General features: G+C 37.7%; 1 protein-coding gene and 1 non-coding gene across 4 annotated transcripts in view; one reads left to right on the top strand and one right to left on the bottom strand.

Annotated features, from left to right (window-relative positions):
• FGD6 (FYVE, RhoGEF and PH domain containing 6) overlaps window positions 1–20,151 on the top strand; it is a 99,801-nt gene that overhangs the window by 21,005 nt on the left and 58,645 nt on the right. For 2 of the 3 annotated variants that reach the window (XM_031463000.2, XM_064491599.1), the window contains exon 3: window positions 13,647–13,800. In XM_031463000.2, coding sequence (XP_031318860.2) covers window positions 13,647–13,800 — 154 coding nt within the window. The remainder of the gene's footprint in view (window positions 1–13,646; window positions 13,801–20,151) is intronic. The other variant, XM_010989961.3, reaches the window with a different exon arrangement.
• LOC116156597 (small nucleolar RNA U13) lies at window positions 5,881–5,975 on the bottom strand. Its single transcript, XR_004140447.1, has one exon. It is a non-coding gene; the product is annotated as a small nucleolar RNA U13 (small nucleolar RNA).

Below are 20,151 nucleotides of genomic sequence, written 5' to 3'. Positions count from 1 at the left end.
AAATATATGAAATATTTTTGTAGGGCAAGATTTAAGTACTGTAAAATTAAGAAAATACTTTAGCTTTAATAGATTCAGGAGCTTTTTTGATGGTAAAATGAGTTTAGGTGTGTTTTTGTACTCAGTGGTTACTTAACTGTTGATGCTTTCTTACTGTAGGCTAAAATGAGATCTTAGCCATTTTCTTGAAAGATTGACTCCCAGTGGTAGTAATTCTAAACATCTTTAATTCTTATTGAGCCCTTTCACTGTTAAAAAGCAAAGTATTTTTGTATGCTCTTCTGTACTCTAGAAATTAATGTGTTGTCTGCCTGCTCATTGAAATCTTGGCCCCAGTAAATTATTTCTGCTGGTCTTTCTGCAAATGCTCTGTGGCTCTGTGGGTAGATTCCATAAGTAAAATCTGTGACTAAGAGTGGAGGTGTTGGAATTCATAGAAACCTCCATTTCACTATACTTACCTGATGCTAGGGTAAATACAGTCTTTCTTTCCTGGATTTACTTTATAGGGAACTTATCATGTTCCCTCATGGTGGGTAGATACTCTAGAGGGTTTGATGTGTGTTAATTTATAAGCTGTCTACGGTAAAAACATTGAAAATCCTTGCCATAACCCTCATATCAACATGCTCTGATTTTTCTGCATTTTGGGGGAAGTCCAGATGAGGATGACTGTCTCCAGCCTATCCTTTCCCTTGCCTTTGACCTTTTCTTCCCAAATATTAAAAAAAAAATACTGTTTATGAGGAATGCTTGAAATAATTGAGATTAGTAAGTTTGGAGAAAGGAGAATGAGGATTTTCAAATTTTTTAAATTATGGAAGTTATATAGAATCCTGGTTTGCGTATTTTTTTTTTAAGTTAAATGTACATAAAGTGAAAAGTATAATGCTCCCTCCTTTCCCTCATTATTCCCATCCATTGCAGTCGACATAAAAGGGTTTTGGGGAGTTTTGTTTGTTTTGCTTTTTAATATGGAAAGTTTTAGAATAAATGGAAAGTTTAGGGGCAGTTAATCTCTGTCCCTCAGCGGCTGTTGTTATCTGGAAGGTACTTGAGAAAGGCAGAGGCTGTCAGCTGTTTTCCCCAGGCAGGAACAGACTCTTCCTTCTTGTGTGTCACCTCCGTGCCTGACTGCAGCCTAACCTACCAGGAGCTCAGTAAACACATGTCACAGATGGAGGAGCGATGACACTTTATCTTACTACCTGCTCCTTATTTTTCTCCTCTTACCTTCTCTTCTGGCATCTTAATTTCTCCTTTGCTTCTTTCCTTTCTTCTTTTTTTTTTTTTTTTGTACTTTAAGCTAGTGGCTCATAGCAGAGGACCAGTGTTTTGAAAGGCTGTCTGCTAGACTGTTTCTGCTTTAATCCCATATGAAAGTCTGTACCGGTACTTGGCTTTCCATTGCCAAGTGAAGTTCATATTAACAAAGGAATCAGCAACTCCATTCCATAAGTGACACCTGCTTCTTATCATTTTAGCCTGTGTTGGTCATTGAAGTTGTCATCATTGTGATCATTATTTACCAAAGAGGGATGAAGCAAAATTTTAGAAAGGTGCTTTATTGATTTTTTTTTTATTAAAAATTTTTTTTTTAGTGAAGGTACTGGGGATTGAACCTAGGACCTCATGAATGCTACACATGCACTCTGCCACTGAGTTATCTCTCTTCCCACTAGAAAGGTGCTTTAAAAAGTATCTTGAGACCTATCAGGATACCTCTAAGTTAGTCATTTATGTTGATGACTGAAATTCTTCTAGAAACAGGAGACAGTATTGTGATAGGCGTGAAACTGTGATTATTCTGTGCTTCGCATGTTATTGTATAAGTAGTAAGCCACCAAAAAGAAGCAGTGAAATTAAACATGGAAAACAAGCCCAGGAATGACCTACAAGACCACAGCTCACATGACCTCACTGCAGGAGTTCTTTACTCAGACGTGTGTGCTGGTGATGAGCTGTTTCACATGACTGGTAATGCAGAAGCTTCCCTCTGTACTCCTTTTTGATACAAGGCTAGACTTTTAAGTATCTAGAGTAATAATTTATATCTTTATGTTAGAGAGGGTCCTCTAAATATAAATGAGGAGAAAGAGTGCACACAGGTGAGTGAGCTTTCTATGTCCCAGACATTGTTAGAGCATTACTTGCATTAATTCATTTAATCCCCATAAAGCCCTGTCAGACAGACACTATGATTATCCCCATTTTATGGATGAGGAAACTGAGGCATAGTGAGGTTAAGAGCTTACTCAGTTTCACTTAGCCAGTAAGTGCCTGAGCTTTTTTTTTTTTTTTTTTTTTACTGTTCCGTAAACTATTTTATTTAAATAAAATCAGGAGCAGACCCTTTTCCCCCATACACACAGGCACATGCAAGCATGTATGCACGCCCACATCCTCTCTCTCTTCCTGCCACCCATGGCTAACTCAAACCTGGAGGTTCTCATCATGACCATCCTACCTCAACCCTGGGACAGGGTGACACCCTCTATGCAAAGATTCAAACACAGGCAGTTTTGCTCCAGAGCAGGTATACTGCTTCTTGTGCGTAATGTGCTGTAACAAGGATTGGCAAACTTTTTCCATAAAGGGTCAGATGGTAAGTATTTCAAACTGGCCATATGGTCTCTGTTCCCACTGTTCGTTTCTGTGGATGTATATCTACAGATACATATCTGCGGATATAACACGAAAGCAGCCACATATGATACAAAAACAAATAGGCGTGGCTCTGCTCCAAGAAAACTTTATTTGTGGATACTGAAATTTGAGTTTTATGTAATTTTCATGTCTCCCAACATAATATTCCTGATTTCTTTTCTTTGTTTTGATATAAGAAGCATTCTTAGTTCACAGGCAGCAGGCTGGATTTACCTACTTATACTGTTTTTACGTGAGATGTTAGGATAAAGGCCGTTCATTTATTCACTTATATATGCAAGAAATAGAACAGGTATCATACTAAATTCTAGGGTTACCAGGGGTGAACCAGAGCAAAAACTTTCAGTTCCTTTTGCCATTCTTCTTACCTAATGGACCGTGATGTTCTTCTCATGACTACTTTCTAAAACTTTGTCTTTATTTCCTGTCCTTTGCATGTACCAGATATGTTTATATTCTCTCATTTAATCTTCATAGCCAGTAGTGTTATCTCAGTTTTATAGTTCAGGGAAGTATAAAATTAAGGAGCCTAAATAGCTAACCAGTTTCACACTGCCAGGTGAGTGGTGGACCCTAGATTCAAATACAGGTTTGTCTTAGGCCGAAACCAGCATTTTTTTCTTCTCTCCTCTGCTGCCTTCTCTCTACTCCTAGAAATATATGAAACTATGATGAAATATTTGTGGCCCTGTCTAAAGTGAATCTCTCACTTCGTGAATGCATGTTTATTTTTACTTTCCTTTCATTTTCCTTGACTCTGGTTTTTGAAGATGTTACCCAAGTTTGATGGAAATGTTATAACTTTTCTTTGTTTCTTGATCAAGGGAGCCAAAGATAGGGCTCCTTGGGGTTATTGGTGTTTCATGTTTGGTCTAGAGTAGACCTTTAAGCTCTCTTTGTAGATAGTATCTGAGGAAGAGAAATGATAAATGGAATTGTTCATGTATATGTTTAAAAAAGGAAGTGGACTAGTTTATTCTTGAGCAATATTAACCTCCCCCTCTCTGGCTACTTTGGGCTCCCAAGAAGCCTACTGTTCTTTTTCTCCATGTCAGTGGGAAATCCTAATTATGGGTTGTACTTCCAGTTAGAAGATAAGAAACTCAAGTAGGCTTGAATAAAATAGATCTGGGACTGCAGGCAGGTGTTCTGTGAGTTTAACTACTGTTTTCCTTGTTAATATCCCACTATTTTATTGGGGTCTGTATTTAATGTAATGTTTAATATTGTGTAACATGGAATATGTCATATTTCTGTAACGTAACGATAATACCTTTAACTTGAGAATTGCTTTGAGTTTATCCTGGCAGAGTCTGTTTGGATGTATATGCAAAGTATACTTAGGTAGTCATGAAGTTAACTTTATACACCCTTCAACATGGTTTCTCAGGATAATCCTATTGGAAACCACCAGTGCACCTGCTTTGTACTTAAGGATCTCAGAAAATGACACCTTCTTTGGTGGTTGTTTTAATTACCTTCTATTCACCATGTTAGGTTGGGAGGAATGGGGATGCTCAAACAAATGACACTGGACAGATGAGATTGACAGCAGGTTATTAGCCATACATACCATCTTGGGTAGGAGGACATAGGACACCACACAGGGCCATACTGAGGTAGCACTTGGGAACAGAGTGAACCACCAGGGGCTGTGGGAGGCAGGCTTTGTAGTATCAAGAGGATGAGATGACCCTTGGATTCCATGGGAGAATGTGATCGACTAGTTTGAATAATTTCACACATTGGTAAGGAACTAAAGTCCTCTAAATCAGGGATAAGCCAGAACAGTCCCTTTGGTAAAGAAGGTTGGTTGGCCAGGGGACCTTGTCTGAGGGAGCAGAGTGGGAAGAACAATGTGTAGTTAGGCCATTTAGGCCCTCTTGGTTTTCCCCAGACGTCAGGGTGTATTAGGCCTTACACCATAGTGATTTCATACTGAGTCACAATCAAGAGCAAAGCATGGGCACAGGGCACGATCATATTTTCCAAAAGTCTCACCACCTTTTTAGTGACTGTTGGAATTATGATGAAAAGACATTAGCAGAAGCAACGTGGCATGTACAGTTGACACAAAAACACATGGCCTAGAGAAGGTAGTCAGAGGGTGAGCTGTTTATCTCTACCTGCTCGCCAACCAGTCTCACTGCCCTGGCCTGGCTCCCCAGCTAGGTTTCCTGCTGTAGTGTTAGAACCTGGTAAAGCCAAGGGGACGGGTTGAGTTTGGATCCCCAGCTACCATAATGGATGGATGATTGTCCCTTCTGACTCGCCTGCTTGCTAGTCATGTTAGCAGTAGGAACCTCTTTTTAACTGGTAAATCACTAACTTCTCATCACAGAGAAATATACTCACCCCCACCCCCGTCACCTGTCACCCTACTCATCACTTCCATTCCTACCTCCAAGCCTTTGCTCATACCTCTATTCCTCTTCCATTCACTGGAGTCTGTTCTCCTAAGTGCCCATGCCTCAGATCTCTCTGACTGCCCCAGGCTGCATGCGGTACTTATTCCTCTGTCTCTGCAGCCCTAGTGTCTGTGCACTGCCTTTAGCATTTAGCATGCACTCCCTTTCAGATATTCTCTTTTTAGAAAATAGTCCATGCCTTTATCCTACTTATTGAGGTTATCCTGATTCCTTGTGCCTCTATCTGTTTAGGAAGGTTTCACTTAGCAGGTAAAAAGAGAAACAACCAGTAGAATTTACAGTTTGAACATTATCTGCAACTCATTTTATTAGGTTATCTTCATCCAGCCCCTAAAATAATATATGATGCATAATAAGCTTGCAGTAAATATTTATTGAAATAAATGATATAAGCTTTATATGTATTAAATATTTTAAAATATATATTTGGAAATATATGTATATGTGTATAAATACATATATGTGTGTGCACATGTGTGTCTAAATATGTAGCGTCCTCATGTATCATCCCAGCCTCTTTATTTCTAGTGGCCTTTATTTGGTCTGGTACTAATGAGTTACTGTCACCTAATAAGGAGGTCAAGGGGAGAAGTGGTGTTGGATCAACTCTAATTTTATTTAAACATTTAAAAAATTTTTTTCAACAAAATAAACACATCTTTGCTACAGTGAGAAAACTGGGTTGGGAACCTGCTAGATTTTATTTGGAGGCAGTCCTAAACTCAGTAAAATGCTTTTCTATTTGTATTAACAAATAGATTTCTTTTTTTTTTTTTTTTTTTCACGTCAGACGGGTTTGTAACAAGGCTTCAGGAGGCACATGTCACACAAGTGCGGGAACACCCAATCATCCATCACACTCATGAACTACAAAAGGATCAACAAAAAAATTTCTGTCTACATTTCTTGAAGAGCATTTTGAACAATCATTCTGCAAACCCCCTAAGAAAGCAAAATTGCTGCTAATTAAATATTCGGTATTTATTTTAGCTAGTGCTTGTTTTAGGAGACATTTTTATAAGAATTTGTTCCACTGTAGCTAGGAACAACTCAGGCTCTATCTAGATGCCTCCCAGCTAAGCTAGAGAGACAGGAGTGTCTATTGGATTGTTATCGGCCTTGGGCTTCTCCTGTGTCTTTAAGATCACCCCCGGAACCCTGGAGGGCATGATCATCCTTACTTGCAGGGTGGGAGTTCTCCCACATCCCAGACAGAGCGCTGTGGGAGATGCCAAATAGGACAGTGCTGTGTACGGGGGTCCGGTCAATAGCCTGTGGTTACTCTGTGCCCTTCAGACTGCTGAACGATCCCTTTATAACTTGTTTTTTCTCTTTTTCAGCCTTTTTCAAGGCTTGTCAGGTCAGTCCTATCTGTTTTCTAGAGACTCATGCTAATGGTTTTCACAAATAAGCCCCTACAGGCCCTAAGGGAAGGCACAGTCTTTGTTTTTTTCTTCCCACATTAAGGGATAGTTAAAGGGAAAAAATAAAGGCCATCTTGAAAATGTGCGGAGATCTAAATCTAGGTTTGGAGGGAGAAAGGGACAGGAGTTAGTTTCTCTCTCTCTCTCTCTCTCCCTCTTCCTTCTTTTCTCTCTTTCTCTCTTTCTTCCTTTTTTCCTCCCTCCCTTCCCTCTTACCCTCTCCTCCCCGCCCTTTCCTTCCCTTCCCTCTCCTTCCTTCCTTCCTTCCTATTCTCCTCTCTCTTGGAAAGAAATAAGCTATCCCTAAAGAGGTGGTGCTCTGAACCATCTTCTGTAAAACTTTTTGGTTTCTGGGTTTGTGGGGAGGGTGTGTGTGTGTGTGTGTGTGTGTGTGTGTTGTCTTTGGAAAAGTAATAAAATGACAAGTTTTTTTTTTTTTTAACAACTGTTGATTGAGCAAAAATTATTATTGAAAGGGCTGTCTTGAAGATTATGACTCAAACATTGGAGGATCTAAGGGTTGATGGGCAGTGGAAAGAATCAGAACATGTGTGAAATTCTTAAAAAATTTATTGAGTTACATTATGTTACACAATAAAAAAAAACCTTTTCACTTTTTGTAGAAAAAAAAAACAGGTGTTTTTAAAAAGCACCAAGGAGTAAATAATGAGGTCTCTCTCTTATCATAGATCTTAGTCCCAGAGGCATCCATTGTTATCAGCTTCTTCTGATTGTTTCTAGAGAGACCTACTGCCATATTTGTGTTTGCCTGCATATGTATGTATACATATATACACACATGCACACATATATATGTGTTTTCCTTTTTACACAGATAGATACACACTGGTCTGTGCCTTGACTTCTTTTTAATATAGCAGTATTCTTGGAGAGCAACCCATATCATTGTGCACAGATCTGTTTCATTTTTTAAACAACTGTATGAATGTGCCCAATTTATTTCACCAGTTTCAACTGCTTCTTTGTAGTTAAACCTTACTCTAAAATTGCTTACATAAAATGGGTGTGAACATCTGGGTAGGTTCTCTTCTGCTTTAAAGAATTTTGAATTCCATTTGTTTTTAAACCAGTTTTCAGAGTTGTCCCACGATGACTATTTTAAATAGCAGCCTCAGTGTACTGATCTTGATTTTGTTTTTGTCATTAGGCTACAGTTTTAAAAATCTTAGTAATAAGTACATTTCTGGGGAAGGAGATGGTAATGGTATTTATGAGGGTAGAAGTTGCCCCTGGAAGATGAAGCAAGCCTGTTTTTCAAAGTTCATCACTTAAAAGCCTGGTATTCCTTCCTGCAGAATCACCAAAAGCCAGATTTTAAATAATCCTCTAGTTTATATTTCAGGGGAAGCTGGATATTTTTCTGTGTGTGTGTGTGTGGTTTTTTTTTTTTTCTCCTGAAGCCATAGAACCCCAGCTTGCTAGTTTTAAAGTCTTGGTTGTTAACTAAAATTCATGAACCAGTGAATAAAAACACTAATTGTGTACATTTTATGCTGCAAGTGTTTTATTTTATTTTTTTTAAACGTGGTAACAAACTCCTGCTGTGCTATCCCTTATTTTAGTGATTTTATTTATTTTGTAGTCTGTGGTTATTAATCAAAACATTTAATCCAAAAAGTTAATATACTACATACGTGTGTTAAATTATATATATACTTTTACTGAAGTCAAGATAATATAATCATTAATTGTTAAATTGAAGTTTGCCCTAAACTATAAGCATTCTCAAAATTTTAAAAATTAATGTGTATTAAAAAACTAATGTAGATATCTTTGTGGGGGAAGGATTTCTGCTCTTAAGCTGTAATAACATCAGCTATCTGCAGCCTTACATATTACAGAAGCATCAGGGTTTATTTTTAGTCAAAGCAGTTAGTAATGGAGAAGACCTATCAGAGGATCTGGTTTACCTCTCAGCACGGAGGAGTCACACTTGTTGAACCTGATTTTTGTTCAAGTCTGATAAGTTTGTTTCAGACTGTGTTATCTCTTGGCTTTTGTGTTCTGTCACCCTGGCTCTGCACAGACTTAAAATAATTATGCAAGATCCTTTGTTTGGAAAACCTAAAAATATGACATGATTATATGAGTCTTGCTTTATTAGAGGATGAAAATGCCTGTGTAGGACTGTTTCCCAATTTGTGCCATGTTTCCTGAAAGAAGTAGAGAGAAATTTTTTTTTTTTTAAACTAACTTATTTTAGGGGTAGTTGCCGGGAAAATCACTTGAGTGGAGGGTAGAGAAAATTACACATGTACTGCATAATTGAGAAGAGGACCTGAAAATGAGAATAGGAATGGTTTTTAAATTGTTTTCTATTGATTTGATTCATGGTTTTCAGCCTGATGCTGGAACCTGCAATTCCACAAGGGAACTGAAGTAAAAGAGTAAAAAGTTTTCTGATGAAACTAGATAGAAATAATTTTCCAGTGAAAATTGTAAACCTGCTTTATATCCTTGGCATGTTATAAAACATAACTTATTTGAAAAATATTTTTGCTAATTTTTCCATGTGATGTTTATCCTCCAAATTTTCATTGGTAGTTTTTCCCAATGAAAAACTCATTCTGTGATAAATATGAAAGTAGCCAAAGGAAACACATACCCACCAAGTCATAGTGAGACAGCATTTGCAAAAGAATTCTAACAACATCCTGAGGACTAGCCGGTTTCTGTTCAGTTTGGTCTGGGGGTAGAAATGAAAGATGACAGAAGATCAGTTATACATGTTGTGACTCGAAAATGAGAAAGAAGCTTTGAAGGTGAAAATACTGGGATGAACTTCTTTCTTCACATTTGGGAGGAATTACATGGGACCCAGAATAAAATCTCAGGCGAGAGAGGAAAAGTAACTGGATTTGTCAACAACCAAGGACAGGATTCAGTGCTTTAAAGCATTCTTCAGTTAGCTCTGCTCCTCCTTCACCTCTCTACTCCATTCTTTCCTTCTCCCCTCCCCTTGCTGGCATCTTTAATTTAATAGAGGTTCACAAGGATGCTTCAGTGGTGAACCCTGGCAACTGTTATGCCTGACTTCACTTTGTGCATGTTTTATGTTCCTGAAAAATGCTTTGAGAAAATGAATTAAATAAGTATTTTTTTCAAAGACAGTTCCTTCTTAAAAAGAGATCATCCTCAATGGGACATCTTACCTGAGAGAGAAATTTGCTTTACTTCCAATATAAGATTTACTGTTTATGTATAGAAAAGAACACAGACAAGTAATTGTTTTTAGAAATGGTGGTGTTAAATAATCACTCCAATGCAAGGATCCTTGGCATGTAGGATTGAAGGAACAGTTGCCTAATCAGTAGAAATTTACTTCTGGCTTTACTTGTCTCTGACTTTATTCCAGTGAACTTGAAAAAAAAATTTTTTTCTAGTAACAAGGCCCCTTCCTTCCCAGAAGGAAATCTGACTTGGAAAGGATGGCCTGGGGAAGCAGAGCCCAGTTTTGACTCTTTCTGTTTGTTGTTGGAGCTTACTTTCCTTTTACTTCAGTGATCCAATTATGAAATAACGAGGCAGGAAAGTGTGGAGGAAACACTATGTCTTGTTTCTTTAACCCGAAAAGCAAGCTGTGTTAGAATGTTATCTTTCTGGCAGTGGGAAGGAAATAAAAGGAATGGAGGAGCCCGAACTCCATGACTGACGTAGGTGAGGAATCCTTGTTTCACTGTCAGAAATCTATAATTATCTAGATAGCTTTGAAAGCTGTTCACGGTCTTATGGGAAAATAGATTAATCAACAGTTTTTCTCTGTTCAGTCATGTAGAAATGAACACGTATGAGGATCCTAGGTGCTGTCTTTCCTGATTTTGGTGCTAAACCCATTGTCTTTCCTTTAAAATTAGATCCTTTGTTGACATATTTCTGTTTTGATTGATGTTACCCTGATTCTGCTGTTGACTGTTCATGAAACCTTCAGGGACTTGGTTTTCCCCTACCTCTTGACCCTGGCCCTGATGACTTTTTTCTCTCATATCCAGCCCTTTTCCTCCCAATTCATGATATAGCCACCCTGGTTCAGGTTGCCTGCAAGATTGAAATAACCTCCTAGATCTTCTACTTCTGCCACTATTCTACCTCCATTTCATCCTTAGTTCATTGGTTTTGGATTACAAGATGAATACTCCTTTTAATGGAAAAAAATGAAAACAAATATATGTATGTATATGCATGACTGGGATATTGCATTGTACACCAGAGATAGACACATTGTAATTGACTGTACTTCAATTAAAAAAAAAAGATGAATACTCCTAAAATCCCATTTTTACCCTACTCATTTTCCTCCCTCCTAAGCTTCAGAAATCATAATTGGTCTCTACTGTTTGCCATCCAAGTGTGTGGGGAACTCCTTTAGCTTTAGTTTAAGCTTTGATCAAGGTGCTCTCACTGATGCTGAGAAGCTTTTCTCTGGCTGGGGCCAGAGCAGGGAGGTCAGGGGCAGGTGCTTAGTTTGATTGACAGAAGAGGTGCCATTCATTCTCTTCCCTATTGGCACTAACAAGAAAGAAGCATGGTAGTGACAGGAGGTCTACTAAGAAAATCTTTGAAGTCTACTGGAAGATTTATGTCTCCTTGTTGAAGGTCTGCAGGATGAATGTAAACTCTTTAGCTGTTGTTCATGCTCCTTGACAGCCTAGCATCTGTTTTCATCTTCTCCAAATTTATTTTCCATTATTTATAGGAGACATCTGCTGCAGTCAAAATGTTTTTTGTTTGTTTGTTTGTTTTTCTGAACACCAGTATTTCTGCTTCCGCACCATTGATTATGATGCCCAGATGTCCCTTCTCCTTTAAACTGCACAGTCTTTCCAGCATTCCCTTCAAACTTTTCTTTGCAGAAAACTATCAACATATACTGTCTGAACTTCTGAAATTTAATACCCATTGCTTTCTAACATTTCTACTCATTCAGTAAAAATTATTGAAAGCCTATTATATATCAGACAGTATGCCGGGGATTCAACTGAAAAAGACAATTTCCTTGTCCTTAGGAATTTACATTTTAGTGAGAGAAACAAACATACCACCAAGTAAGATCATAAAGATTCAGAAGAGCCAAGCAAACTAATTTGGGGTAGAGAGAGGGCGGTCAGGGAAGGTTTTCTGTAGGTAAGCAATTTTCAGAACTAAAATCTCCAAGTATTTTATGGCAGTATGTTTTGATGCATGTAGTTTTAATATTTAAAGCTTTTCCCCCTTGTTTTTAAATGTTAACTTTGGTAAGCATTTATATTTCTAAATGGATGTGGCAGCCAACCGGTTACTGTCTTCTTGATAATAGCTGTCTGAATGTTGAACCCAAGAAACAAGTCTCAGCACTCTTTAGGCAAAATAAACCTAATTTCCTCACAGGTGCCACAGCTCACTGATCATTCGAAATTTTTATACCATTGAGTCCAAAAGAGTGCACCAGTGAGCTGATCCAAAAAATAAAATTCTGATTCAGTGAGGTGGGGCAGGGACTGAGGTTTTGTTTTTCTAGAAAGCTTCCTGGTGATGCTGAAGCTGCTCACAGGTTGATTATGTTTTGAGTAACAGAGTTTCAGAGAAGGTAAAGAGATAGACAATTAAAATAAAAACAATTGAAGGTGTATTCTATTTATGTGGCTGGATCCTGCAGTCTGTATATCCTAGCTGGCACTGACTCTCACTCATCTAGATCTACTAGCTACCCAGTGGGGTTGGGCTCACATCCCTGGACCCAGAGACAAGTGAATCCTGCCAGTGATCTGAGTAGAAAGCTTCCGCTCTCCACCCCCCACCCCACCCCAGGGGTGAGTCTTCTTCACGTCATGGGGAGCTATGATAAGGTATGCACCCACCTAATTGAGACTGTGATATGATTCCCTCAGGCCCCCCCACTGAGTAATAGGAAACCCAGTCTTTGGCAGAAGGAAATGTTCCTTTTGGCATTCTGCCTTCATCTAACTGGTTTGTGTAACAGTTGGGCTTCAGGAATGGCTTCTGAGTCAAGTCTGTATCCTACAGTGTATAATCAGGAACTGGCAGAAAATTTATCTTTAGCTTTTAAGATTCCTGTTAGAAATTCTTATTACTTGTAGGAGTCATCACAGTTGAGTGACCTGCCCATGACCTGGGAAAGGGGCCTGCCAGAGTGAAATGGGACTGTCTTTATTCTGCCTGAGTGTTTCCCCTGATGATTTTCTGTGGCTCTTTTACTGACTCTTCTATTCTGCAGATATTCTTAAAGACTGCAGAAAGGAAAGCAGTTGCTTTAGGCAGTTTGTTCCTAAGTCTTTACAACTAAAGCTAGAAAGAATTATTTCTTTTGCTTTACTTGGGAACTTTCCTACGGAATTCCCCCAACAGATTCGCTGCAACAAAGGCTTTTAGATTCAACAGATCTGTCTCAGTACAGAGTGAGAAATGTTGATGATGTCAGTCTGGCGAGGAGGAGTTGGTAAACGGTCTGGTACGGTGGTTTTCAGACTTTAGCATGTTTCCCCTAGGGGCCCTGAACCTCTAGAGTTTCTGCTTCAGCAGGTCTGGAGCTGACTCTCCATTCCTCATTCCTTCCTATGTCTTATGATGTGATTACATGAGAGGCAGTTGGTGATAACCAGGGAGGTGGGCACATGTCCGGTGTAGCACTTGAATTGTGGATTGTGATCACCGTCATTAGCTTTCAATCCTTGTAGATTTGTGAGTTGCTTTTTAAAAACAAAAAACAAACCACTGAGGCCCAAGGAAGCAGCACCTCTTGTAATGTCAGAACATTAATGTGGTAGGTAACCCAGCCCACCTTCTAGGAGGCTAGAAGATTTGTGCTAGTAGAGACCTGACCATCTAGAATAAGGGTATATTGAAGCATAGGATGGGGACAGCTGGGAAACTTACTTATCCTCCTGTCACAAAAATACATGTTTTTCAAGATGGTCAATTTTAAACCCAAAATGAATTTGGGTTTTTGACAGCTGGGGTGGGAAAGGCGAGTTTGGCTGATATCTTTCTATCCTTCTGAATCCCTTAGATGTGCCTTGTTTACATCACGTGAGTAAGATGATTGATTTTGTTTGTTTTTGGTAGCATTCCTTGTTTCCAAAGGTGACTAATGTGATACTTTCTATTGAAGCAGTACTGGAGCATCCCAGGAGGGACCCAATGACCTGGACCTTGGTCTTGGTGACCTTCCTTCAGATGAGGAGGAAGTCATCAACAGTTCTGATGAAGATGATGTCAGCTCTGGTTCTAGTAAAGGGGAGCCTGACCTGCTGGAAGATAAACAGGTAAATGTTGATAGTTAAATGTTTCTACTTTCATGTTTATTGACCTCTCAGGACACTCAGCATGATATGTATAAAACCCCTACTTAGTTGTTTAAAACTTATAAAACATCTTTCTAGTTTAAATTTAATTCCTGCTATAATGTGGTGCCTAAGATGTTTTTGTGTTTCCAAGTATATATCGCTTAGAGACTATTCAGTAGTTTTGGAGAAATTATTTATGTTTAGGGAGAGAAAAAGATTGCTGTCAATAGTACATCAGGATTTGCTCTGAAATAATCCCGTATATTTGTGCTTTCTGTATACATGAAACAGAATTGTCCACGTGTTGGTAATTATTTAAGATGTGTCACAAGTACTTGGGGGTTCATTTTATAGTTTCTCTAGTTTGATATGACTATAATTCATTTTAAATCATAATTCATAAGATATATTAAATCATAAAACATAATCACAGTGGGAAAAATTAGTATACTAGCAACAGGCAGAGTGTGTTGGAATGTTACAGGAAGATGGAGTTTGAAAGGATCCACATAGCAAGCATATCAAGCCATAGAGAAAATCTTCGTCACCTAACTCCTCTGCTATAATTTATCAGTCCCTTATGGCTCCTGTTTAATAAATTTTTCCTTTGTTTAAATTCATTTTCAGCCTTAAATGAATGGCACATGTTGTGTAATTGTCTAGATTTAAGTACTAGGGTCACCACCTATGATCTGGGTAACCTTGGCCAAATTATTTAACCTCTTTAGGAAAGATTCCCTTTTTATGAAGAAAAACATAGTACTTATAGAATTTTGACAACTAAATGATTTGATATGTATAAAGTCTTAGAATACTGTCTAGTACATGATGAGAACTCAGTGACTATTTGTTTATTATTTATTACTTGCAAGACTTCATTTTTATGCTACAAAGTTTTGAATCATGGAATTGAGAGTAACCACTAATTTCTTTTGGGGGTAATGAAAATGTTCTAAAGTTAGATTGTGATAATGGTTGCACAACCCTGAATATATTAAAAACCATTGAATTTTACACTTTAAAATGGCAAAAATACATTTCATGGAATGTGAATTATATTCCAATAAAGTTGCTAAAGAATATTTAAAATCCTGATAAATGGAAAATGATAGTGCTAAGTGGAAGATTAGTACACAGCAATGCATATCATGTAGTCATTAGCCAAGGATGGGCGACAAATTCAGCTTTAGCCAACTAGCAACCCAAGGAAGGAAGGTGATATCAGTTTCCAAAAGAAGAAGTCCTTCAAGTAAAAGCAGAGGAAGAGACCTTCTTTTATAACTTCTTTCTCAATTTCTACAGTGAGACAATAATGTTCCCCTGAATTTTCATGAGACTCAAACAGGATAATAGTTGCCAAAACACTTTGTAGGTCAAGAAGTTTATACACATTGAACACATGTAATGTACTTCTATAATGTTTGTGATAGGATGTTTTAGTTTCCTAAGGCAGCTGTTACCAGGTACTACAAACTGAGTGGCTTAAAACAGAAATTCATTGTTCGGTAGTTCTAGAGGTCAGAATTCCAAAATCAAGATATCACAAGGCCATGTGCCCTCTGAAACCTGTGCAGGAGAATCTTAACTTACCTCTTCCTTGTGGTTTGCCAGCAATCCTAGGAGTTCCTTGGCTTATAGCTGGTCTCTCCCTCCATCATCATATGGTATGCTCCCTTTATATGTGTGTCTGTGTCTCTTCTTCTTATAAGGACACTAATCATATTAGATCAAGGGCCCATTATAGTCTGATATGAACTCATTTTAACTTACTAATTATATCTGAAACAGCCCTGTTTCTACATAAGATCACATTCTGAGGTCTGTGGGGTTAGGCCTTGAACATGTATTTTGGGGGACATAACTCGAACCATAACAGGTACTGTTTTCATGGACATAAAGGAGGCACATCACTGATAATGTGTCTAGATGCCAATAATGCTTCTCTATGAATGTGCCAGACTCAGAAGGAGGAAGGAGGAAAGGATATGTACCACCATGCCCTGTCTTAACTTTGTGAAAGAAAAACAAACCGATGATCAAAAAGTTACTACTGGAAAGGTAAAAGTGCTGCCATGAAAGGAAGAAAATTACCACTGCACCACACCTGTTTGCTTGTGCTTGTCTGTGAGCTGTGGTGTGGGTTATTACACTTAATCTTCAAAATCATCCCAGGATATGGATCTGACATATGTACGTTTTTCTTCTTTTACATGAAGAAAAGGAGTTGTTTTTTGTTTTTTTGTTTTTACTTTTTTTAAAGTACAGGTTAAGTTACTGTCCTTGGACCTCCTGAATTGGGAGTTTTAACCAAAATCTGTCCCTATTAACAACTTGGTATAAGCCACAGAAACTGAATGATGTTGATGAAACAGCATGTTAGGGGTACAAGTGAATAGCCATCTAATGTCTATTTTTTTTTCCACATTTTAGTTCTATATTTTTTGGTCTTTACTTTCAGTGCTTAATAAATGATTGTTCAAAAATGAGATCTATTCATTCTGCTTCATTATGGTTAGAATATTGACCATTGTTCACCTTTCCTGAATGTTGACCTCCCTGCCCCCTCCAGCCCCCCTCCTTTTTTTCAAATTTTCTTTGTAAAACAGTTCATATGATATATACCCTCTTGAAAAGAGGGGTGAAAACTTAAGAGAACTTTGTTTTTTAGAAGTTAGTCATAGTATCACCTCATTTGGGGAATAATTTAATGATGAGATGTTTCTCCAGTAGACCTGGTTGTTCAGTTTTTTTGTTTTTTTGTAGAACTCTTGAGCAGTATAGCAGAGGCATTTTACAAATTCTCTTAAGAAGTAATGGATACATTTCACTGAACTTTAATTGTAGTGAACAAATATGAAAAGAGGAGAACACAGTTAAGAATTTACAAAGCTGGGCTATTATCAAGAGATCGGAACATAAAACTGGATTTCTGATCAAAGGTTCTGTTTTGGAGTTTGTTAGAATTATTTTATGATCTTGACAAAGTAATTTCATTTGTGCCTCATCTTTCAACTTCCACAGCAGTGCACTTTGTGGAGATGAAGTTATTTAACAAGCAAACTCCTTTCAAATGCAGTGTAATTTAAGCGAGGACTTTCATTAACTGAAAAGTTCAGACACCAAATAGGGCCTCTTTCTTGAGTTTTTACAGTGGGGTGTATTTTTCCATCATCGTCCAACTTGGGTCAGAATCAGTCATTGTTTTTACAAGTGAGAAATAATATAGAGCTTTTTTATTTTGTTTTGCTTTTTGCTTATCTTTGACTTTGTATTTTAAGAATGGTTGTAATCCATTGAATCATTTTCTAATAGTTACTGTCCCTCTTTAGCTCTGTAGATTTCCTAGTCTAAAAGGTAAAATAGGCTTTAGAATACACAGAGTCCTAGAATTTTAGAATTGCAAAAGGCCTTATCTAGTCCAACATCCTGCTTTTTTACATGACGAAATAGCTATAATAAGGTTTTCATTTGTTTGAGTTTATATTTTCATGTTGCTCAACACACTCAAAAGCAGTGTGCACTGGCCTTAGATTCTGAGAAGTTAACTGCATGGTGGACCAGGCACTGTGCTATGCGCAGAAAGTTGCAAGGATGTATAAGTCACAGACTAGTGGGAATTTAGACATGTCAGCAAATAAACACAACTCACTGGGTTAACTCCCATACATACTATGTGAATAAAAGAATAAACTTGCCATTTGGGGATGGTGAGGAGAGACTATCAAGGCAGCCTTCATAAAGGAGAAAACTTTTGAGTGCCATCTTAAAGGATGACTGGAATACAACAAGCAGAACTCTATAGAGAGGGGAGGAGTTGAAAAGAAAAGTCAAAGCAGAAGGAAAGGCATTGAAGGACAGACATGTAAGGGCAGAGCACTCTTGGAATTGCAGGTGGTTCCAGTTTGGCAGGAGTAGCGAGTACACAGTGTGAAGGAGTAGGAATGAGACTAGTGAAGAGAACTAGACACGTTGTGGAGTGTCTTGCACACATGGCAAAGAAAGTTCAGTCTTTGTTGCCCGTGAATGATAAGGAGCTGCTGATGTGGTTCAACCTGAGAACAAATGTGATTATGTTTGCATTTTTGAACTAGTACTCTGGGGGCAGTGTAGAGAATGGGTTGCTGTGGGGTACATCTAGAGCAAGGAAGCCACTTAAGTTTACTGCAGTGGTGTAGGCAAGAAGTAAGGAGGCAATATGGAATGATAGGAAAGGATCAATTAAGCTCTAAAGAGATATTTAGAAGCACAAATCGACAAGACTGACTCAGTTGTGATCGTAGAAGGTGGAGAAGATAGAGGAATCCAGCTTTCTGGCTTTCATCAGTAGGTGTCTATAGTATCTAGCATGAAGGTACTTGATGGCTTATGTAAGGAATGACTGAAGGTTATCAAATACTTTCTTCTTTTTCTTTTTTTCTTTAATTGAAGTATAGTCAGTTATAACATGTCAGTTTCTGGTGTACAGCATAATGTCTCCGTCATGCAAATGCTTTATTCTTTGTTGTGACTCTTTCCTGATTGTCATCTTTTTCTCCTTCAAGATGTCAGCACATTTCACAGTTGTCCTTACGTATGGTTGTTTGTATATGTGATTTGCTCCCCTTGTTCACTTCTTGAAGGCTGAAGATATTTCTTATTTATCTTTAATTCCCTCTTTTAATATCTACTTTCATGTCCCATTTCAGACCTACAGAATCAGAATTTCCCGGGTAGTTAACCTAGGAATCTGAAGTTTAAGATCAACCTGATGGTGCTAGTGATCAGTGATGTTTTCAAGCTTAGCTGTAGAGCAATGAATCAGCTGATGGTGGAGCTGTTTTCTCCTACTGACCTTGCTATCAAATGATGGATAGTCAGTTACTAACTTCAGATTTTTAAAAGATGGAGTAGAAAGGGCGCTTTCTTCCTCTTGTGAATGATCTCAGAAAAACAAGGAGGATAAGAAATACAAATTCTGCCTTCAGTGATACAGCTAAAACCCCGAATCACAATACGTAAGTAAGGACTGTCATTCCCACCAGCAATATATAAGGTTCCAGTTTCTCCACGTCTTTACCAACACTTGCTATTTTCTGATTTCTTATTATACCACTCTGTGGGTATAAAGTAGTATCTCACTGTGATTTTAATGCATTTCCCTGATGACTAATTATGTAAATATCTTTTCATACACTTATTGGCTATTCTTATATCTTTAGTGAAATGTCTATTTACCTCTTTTACCCATTTTTAACTGAGTTTTATTGAGATATAAGTGTTTTTTAATGTATTCTGGATACAGAGTCATGATTTGCAAGTATTTTTTTCCCACCTGTGGCTTATCTTTTTGTTTTTCTTATGATGTCTTTTAAAGCATAAAGTTTAAATTTATGAAATTCAATTTATCAACATTTTTTTCTTTCATGCATCATGCTTTTGGTGTTTATCTAAAAACTATTAGCTTAAATCAAGGTCATAATGATTTTCTTCTGTGTTTTCTTCTAGAAGCTTTATAATTTTAGCTCTTACATTGAAGTCTATGATACATTTTTAGTTAATTTTTGTATATGGTGTCAGTTGGAGTATAAATTCATATTTTTGCTTGTGTTTATCCAGTTGTTACAGCAATTTTCAACCATTTGTTGAAAAAAACCGTATTATTTTCCCATGAAATTGTCTTGACAACTTTGTCAAAAATTCACTGACCATAAATTTAAGGGTTTATTTCTTTCAATTTTTTCCCTATTGATCTTCGTGTCTATCTTTATGCCAGTACCCACCATTTTTCCCCAAAGTTTGTAATCTCAGTTTCTAGAAAAGATACACATACTTTAGTTACCAGCCTCTGTGCTGCCTCTAAATCACTGCTATCTTTTGTCTCACTGACTTGCCATATAACACCTGAAATCTGAGATATTTAACGCTTAAATATGAGGGTTTTAAGGTTGAAAGTTTAACGCTTTCATTTTACAGATAAGGAATGTCAGGCCCACCACAGTTTTTCTCCCAATTTGAAGTATTTGTGTCCCCTGCTATCACAGAAGCATGATATCTGCCTAGGGATAACACTACAATGGAGTCCCTCTTCACAGTTCTCTCTAACCCAGGTCCTGGCAGAACACAGTCCTGAAGAAGAGGGAAAAAAAAAAAAAAGATTCAGAGTAAAGACTTAACAAGGGGAGAGTGATAGAAAGAGGAAAGGAAATAAAGGGTAGATGCCAAAAATAAAGTACACCTTCTTGAAATTTTTGTATAGAGCTGATACACATTTTAAGTGGTTCTACCAATTAAATATTTCAGCAGCTATAGTGTGCCTAGGTTTATTTAAAGTTATTAATAAAACTCCCTCTT

This window comes from Camelus dromedarius, chromosome 11 (genome assembly GCF_036321535.1).
Source record: "Camelus dromedarius isolate mCamDro1 chromosome 11, mCamDro1.pat, whole genome shotgun sequence".
Taxonomy (NCBI): Eukaryota; Metazoa; Chordata; class Mammalia; order Artiodactyla; family Camelidae; genus Camelus; species Camelus dromedarius.
Note: the sequence above shows the minus strand (reverse complement) of the source record. Positions and strands in the feature narration are given on the sequence as shown.